The sequence below is a fragment of the Echinops telfairi genome, unplaced genomic scaffold (assembly GCF_000313985.2).
Source record: "Echinops telfairi isolate 266 unplaced genomic scaffold, ASM31398v2 ScPeMD7_7466;HRSCAF=8504, whole genome shotgun sequence".
Lineage (NCBI taxonomy): Eukaryota > Metazoa > Chordata > Mammalia > Afrosoricida > Tenrecidae > Echinops > Echinops telfairi.
Genome location: NW_022111366.1, coordinates 7,291,949 through 7,298,298, shown reverse-complemented (window position 1 = coordinate 7,298,298; position 6,350 = coordinate 7,291,949). Strand labels below are relative to the sequence as shown.

The 6,350-nt window shown below is 54.3% G+C and overlaps 1 protein-coding gene across 1 annotated transcript in view; it reads left to right on the top strand.

The window, feature by feature from the left end:
• Nucleotides 1-6,350, top strand: part of VANGL1 (VANGL planar cell polarity protein 1) — a 60,446-nt gene that overhangs the window by 44,718 nt on the left and 9,378 nt on the right. The window contains exon 5 of the mRNA XM_013007782.3: nucleotides 6,002-6,135. Coding sequence (XP_012863236.1) covers nucleotides 6,002-6,135 — 134 coding nt within the window. The remainder of the gene's footprint in view (nucleotides 1-6,001; nucleotides 6,136-6,350) is intronic.

The following is a 6,350-nucleotide window of genomic DNA, read 5'->3' as shown; positions in this document are numbered from 1 at the left end:
TCCACCCACTGGCCTGTGATCTTCCCGCATTTGTTGTCATTGCATGTGTTGTGTGCGTCTGAAGAGGAATATATAGATTGGTATCAGACATACGGGCTAAAAACAGACTTAAGGACTTGATCTGGACTGGGCTGGGATGTTCTCTTAATATACAATTACTCTTTGATATAAAGCTCTGTTTGCACACACATGAGTGTCTCTGGATTTGTTTCTCTAGTCTACCCGGACTAACACAGGCGGTAAAGAGAGAGACCCAGGAAGAACACTGAAGCTTAACGTTGAGTGAAGAGGACTCCCCACATTCTCTTATCGTGGGGCCTATATATTACAGCAACCCAGGTACTTAGCGGGCTCCAACCAAAAACTAAAACCAGATCCACTGCCACCACGTCCATTCTGACTCATAGCAATCCTGTATTGAGCTTCTGGGACTGTGCCCCTTTAGACCAGCAGATAGTCTCAACTTTCCCCCTCACAGCGGCTGGGGGATTCAAACCACTGATCTTCCGGTGAGCAGTCCAATGCTTACCCGGCTGCGCCACCAAGGTGCCTTCTGCACTGTCCAAATCCAACCAGACTCACTGTCATGGAGTCAGTGCCGACTCAGCGACCCCCGGTGGATTTCCAATGCAGAACCAGAGTCAAGTGCGACTCACAGTGGCACCATGTGTGCAGAATCGGTCTCCTGCAGAGGGTGTTCACGCCCGTGACCTCCAGAAGCAGTTCACTAGGCCTTCTTGCGAGGCTCCTATAGACAGACTCAGACTGTCAACCATTCAGTTGGTAGTCTCATGCCAGCCCATTTATACCACCCAGGGTCCTCATCAATAATACATGAGTAGTGTATCATCTTTATCCTAAACTTGGTTACCTCACAAACATAACTACAGAGCGTGAATCAGGAGCCATAAGTGAAATAAAAAGGCCTTAGATTCTGAAATGAACTTGACCACAGGCGCTTTTACTGTAACTTACACCACGTAGAGCACTTGGTAAGCCCATTCTCTCTAGTCACACCAAGTCGAGAGTAGAGGAGAGCAGAAGATTATGAGAGGCAGGTAGGTGCACAACTAGGCATGCCTTGGGTGGCCAGAAGTCATGGAGGAATACAGAAAACACATACAAAACAAGACTTGACCAACCAGACTGCAATCCAACGTGAGATCCGTTGTTTTCACTACAAACTACGGCACTGCTCGGAAAGGGGTAATCCTCACCCTCCATCATCAACAGTGTTGAGTCAGATTCCCTTCGCTCTCTTTAAAAGGCGCAAGAAAATGTGTATGCAGTTGCAATCCAGACTAACGTCACGCATTTTTCAGGAGGCAATGGAGTGATGTGTTGCTTTCTTTTCAGTGACGTGGGCACGCTCATTCGCTGATAGTTCCAGCAACGTGGGGGATGCACCAGGCCATGTTCTCCAGGCGAGCCTGTGCACAAACCTCGGGGGCCTTGATCAAGTTCTCCAGTGACCCCTTCAGCTCCAAGGATGGCTGATCTGCCTGGGAGGCCAGGCAGGACCCAGGACCTTGGCAGGTCCCACTCACTTGAGTCCCCTGTGGCAGTGAGCATGCTGGGGGAAGAAAAGGGCTGCTGAGCTTGTTCCCTTGGTCGGTCTTTCTGACAAGGTTCTCCAGCCTTGGAAGGCCCTCGTGGGAAATCCCTGTGGCCCCTGTCCGATGTTCCCACCCCACCTCTGAACACTTGCCCGGCCCTTGGTCTGAGCTGGGCTGTAAACTTAGAGCCCTGGGGCTTATGGTGCTTGCCCCTTTTGAGGACCCCCTGGGTGTGGATGGCACGTGGTCCTCCAGGCAGCAGGATGGCTCTCTCTGGCTGAAGCCTGCAGGAGTTGAGATGTGAGATCCAATCTAGCCGTTCTTCCTCTCGCCTCCCCGGAGCCTGCTGACTTGTGGTTTCCTGGGATCCTCCTTGTGGCCTGGCTGAAAACGGACATCAAACCCCACCAAAGATAGTTTTACTTTAAAGACAAACCTAAGAATAACGTCTGAAAATTGACTTTTGACTGTTACTTGTAAAGTTATTTTCTGCTAGAAGCCAGGCCCCTAGAGATGTTGGCTGAAGTGTCCATGTCCATAGTGTAAGAAGGAGCCCTGGTGGCATAGTGGGTTACTTGCTGGCTAACAACAAGGTCAGCAGTTCTGAAACACCAGCTGCTCCGTGGAAGAAAGCTGAGGCTGTGTGCTTCTGTAAAGACTTCCAGCCTTGCATACCCACAGGGGAAATTCTACTCTGTCCTGTTGGGTTACTGCGAGTCAGAATCAAGCGAACAGCACAGAGTGGTTTTGTGGAGTGTAAGGAGCCCGGCCAACATGGTGGGTTAAGTGGTTAGCTGCAAGGTGAAAGGTCAATGAGCAGTGAAACCCACTAGCGCAGACCCCTTGCATAAAGATACAGCCTTGGAGAGTCTGCGGGGCTGATTTACCCTGCCCCACAGAGTCACCGCGGAACCCTGGTGGTGAAGTGGTCATGCTTTGGGCTGCTAGCCACAAGGCAAACAGTTCAAAAGCACCAGCAAGCTTGGGGAGAAAGATGGGCTTTCTTTGCATTGCAGTAGTGTCAACAGCTACAGTCTCGGACACCCGGAGGGCCAGTTCTCCTCGTCCTGTAGGATTGCTGTTGACGCCTGCAGTGAGGTTGGTGGTGGTGGTGGCGTTGCCGGGGTCACTGTAAGGTCCTTAGGAGTTGGCGTTGACTCGGCAGCAGCGGGTGTGGAGGCAGTGGAGAGTCAAGTGTAGGGTACAATTGGGTCACTTGTTGTTTGACTATGATTATTTTTTTAGATGAAAGTATACACAGCAGGTGATAGACCCCTTCAGCAATTCGCACATGTCCCGCAGCTCAGGGACATTGGTTGTGAGCTTCACCCCTCAACCCTTCCAGGCTTTAGCCAGAGAGCGCACCCCCTGTTGCCCTAGAGGATGCAGAAATCACCTTCCTGAAGCAGGGCCTATACCGGGGCCTATACCATCCCAGCCCCTCAGCGGCTTCCAGGCGGTCAGAAGCTACTGGCTGTGCCCGCCCAGCCTGAGCCTCTGCGCTCCCGGGGCCTTTTGCTCCAGGTTAGGGCTGCCCACGGGAAGACTGCTTCTTTATCGCTGTCCTGGTCTGTTCCTTTTCTCAGTGCTTGGCAAGCACAGGGTCTCAACTCTGAGGGTGATGAGTGAGCGCTTGAGTCAGCGAATGGCTAGGACTTTCAAACTGGGTTTGTTGTGGGGAACCGTGTGCGTCCATGGTACTAGCTTGGCCTCGCTGGCGGTCTCCTGGCGGTGATAGACGGCCCCCCACAAGTGTGCGTGCGTGTCAGGTCAATGCTGAGTGCCAACTCGGAGAAAGGACCCTTTTCTGAAGGCAGCCACTGGTGGACTGGCTTCTAGATGATTTTTAAGACTCTAGGGTAAACTCTGGAGGCCAGAACCCAAGGAGGGTAGTGGGCAGGGGTGCAGGTAGACAGTGTCTCCAGCCTCAGATGTAGGCACAAGGCCGTGCCCGTGCAGGGGGCAGCCCCGGAGCCACTCAGTGCTCTGTCTGGAGTCTCGGGCCAGCACCGACTTATGCGGGGGCTCTGGTAAACCAGCTGTACACGAAGCCTTTGCGAAGCCATTGCTTGAGACAGGAACTCCGAGGGAAAGAGTGTCAGAATAAGCATGTGGTAGCACCGTGGTGGCTGCTGACTGAGGCGAGAGTGGAAGGTATCAGGACCAGGATGCATCTGATAGACCCCTTCAGCAATCCAGCCTGGAGCTGCCCCCGCCCTGCTGCTCACGCCTGCTCAGCTCGCTGTTAGTGTGAGCTGTGGTGTGGGGTCAGCGAGTCCTCCACCTCCATTTCCTGCATGTGAAGTGGCCTGATGTTAATTGATACTTCAGAGGGCTGTGATGGCCTCAGGAGATGACATAGGAACACACCCTTGTTGGCGCCATAAGCCGCTCTTTGAAGTGGCCACTGCCCTGCATGGGTGACCTCAGCTGTCTCACCCAGGCCGGACTGGCAGCATCCTAAGATGCAGCGTCAAACCAGGCCTGGTGTGAGGCAGCCAGGCACGCTTCAGAGCAGTGAATGAGAGCCTGCAGTGAGTTGCGAATCCCCCTGCAGCAGCAGGGACAGAAGAGAGCTGCGAATCCCCCTGCAGCGGCAGGGGAAAGAGGATTGAGGACTCATGCATTATTTTTATCTTTGAGTATCTTGGCTTCAGGTTCCTCTCTGACCTGCCTGCTCCCTGGCTCTGTTCTCCAGAGCGGCCTCTCCCTGGTCATCTCCCCCTGCCTCGGCTCCCCAACAGTAGGGTGAGGGCAAATCCTCTCTGATGCATTGCTCACCGTCAGGAGTGAGTAGCATCTGCACTCAGAATGGAGCCCACCTCCCTGAAGGGCGCGGGGCGCAGGGAGCTCACAGAGGAGGGAAGACAGCATCAGTGTGCACGCTGGAATGCCAGTTTCCAAGTGCGCACACTGGTCTGAGCCGCTGGAATGGTCATGGGTGGAATGATGCCCCCAACTGTCTTGCGTTGTAAACCCTAACTCCCGTACGCTTGTGATCCCGCTTGAGAATGCGCTGTCTTCATTATGCTCACGTGGTGGGGCCAGAGCAAGATGCCTGTGTGATTCTAGTCTTTTGCCACATAAACGAGATTAGACAGGAGTGGAGGCAAGGACCAGGCTCCATGAAGACAGGAGTCGAACAGACCCTCGTAAGTTGAGGCCGCTGCTTCAGAGCTGACACAGAGAGAATGCCTTTCTCTGAGCCAGGACCCGAGACCTAAACTGTGAGAGAATGCATTTCTCCCACCGCACTAGATAACTAAGGCAAGAATCAGAGCGTAGCCCGCGCTCTAGCTCTGAGGGTCCCAGGAAGGAGTACATGCGAGATCACAGGACATTGAGGCAGGGCCTCTACTGAGGGCCAGAGACAGCGGTTGGTCCAAGAGGCAGAAGGAAGTCTGGACCAAGAAAGAGGACAGCCAGCTGAGAGAGCTCAGGGCGCGTAGACCAGCCGAGGGGGTGGTAGGAGGGACAGGCAGAAGAGGAGCCAGGATCAACCCATGGCTAATGCCTCCCAGGATGCCTGCAAGCTACAAGCGCTCTAGGATCTGCACCCAACAGTGGCAGGGAAAGCTACCCAGCGGCACTGAGTGAGAAAGGCCTGGCAGTCAGTTCCTGTTGAGAGCTTACAGCCAAGAGAACCCTGTGCGGCAGATCTTCGTCACACATGAGGTTGCCGTGGGTGCGAGCTGGCTGTGTGGCTTGGTTTGGTTTCCGATGCCGGTGCCTGCCTCCTGGTTGCTGGAGGTGGGTCCTGCCCTGTGTGGCTGTAATGCTTCTGATCAACCAGACACGCCCAGGGGTGCAGGGAGGATCCGCTGTGACGTCGGACCCAAGACACGTGGCTCCAGCTTGTTCTATGACTTGTTAGCTCTATGCCCATCCGTTCATGTCTTGACCCCTCTGAGGCCTCAGTTCCTTCTTTTTTGCAGGCGGAGGGAATAAAGAAACAAAACCAGACCCACTGCCGTGAAGTTCATTCTGACGCACAACGACCCGATAGAGCAGAGTCGAATGGCCCCTAAGGCTTCTTCCTGAGACGCCCAGTCTGTACAGGAGCCAAGACTTTGTCTCTTTCTCTCAGAGCAGCTGGTGCTTAACCCACAGCACCACCAGGGCTCCTTTGGTAAATGGCCAACCAGGAAAGCTTGTGTGATTTGTACAGATGTTAAGTGACGCAGTGATGTCTTCTGGTCACCCTGGGCTGGGTGAGATGCAGCTGAGCACGTGGCTGGGGAGGCACTGGGGAGCCACTAAGCCACAGGGCTTAGTTCTGTCTTAGATCCTCCTCTGGGGACAGAGTTGGGATGAGACCCCCCCTCTCTGTGACATCCCCCTGTGTCTCCTGACCGTACCCGCCACAAACAGGGAAGGTTTTCACTTTGGACCCGCTTCGTCCGTCCGAAAGCTCTCCATTGAATGACTGTACCTTCTCTTCTCAGCATCCAGCGAGCGGCCCTGGTGGTGCTGGAGAATTACTACAGAGACTTCACCATCTATAACCCCAACCTCCTCACGGCCTCCAAATTCCGAGCAGCCAAGCACATGGCCGGCCTCAAAGTCTACAATGTAGACGGTAGGTGCGGCAAACAGTCTCCGCCGTGGGTGCAGGAAGGACCTGGGCATGGTTTAGATGCGGTCACTTCGCTCCAACCTCGGGAGTGCACCGGTCCCCCTCCTTCCCGGAGCTTGTCTACACGGTGCATTCTCGTTTCCCAACAAGTGTGGTTACAGGAGCACATTTTCAGAGGAGGTTGACTTAGACGGTCTGCCTGTATGGGAGGGTCCCTC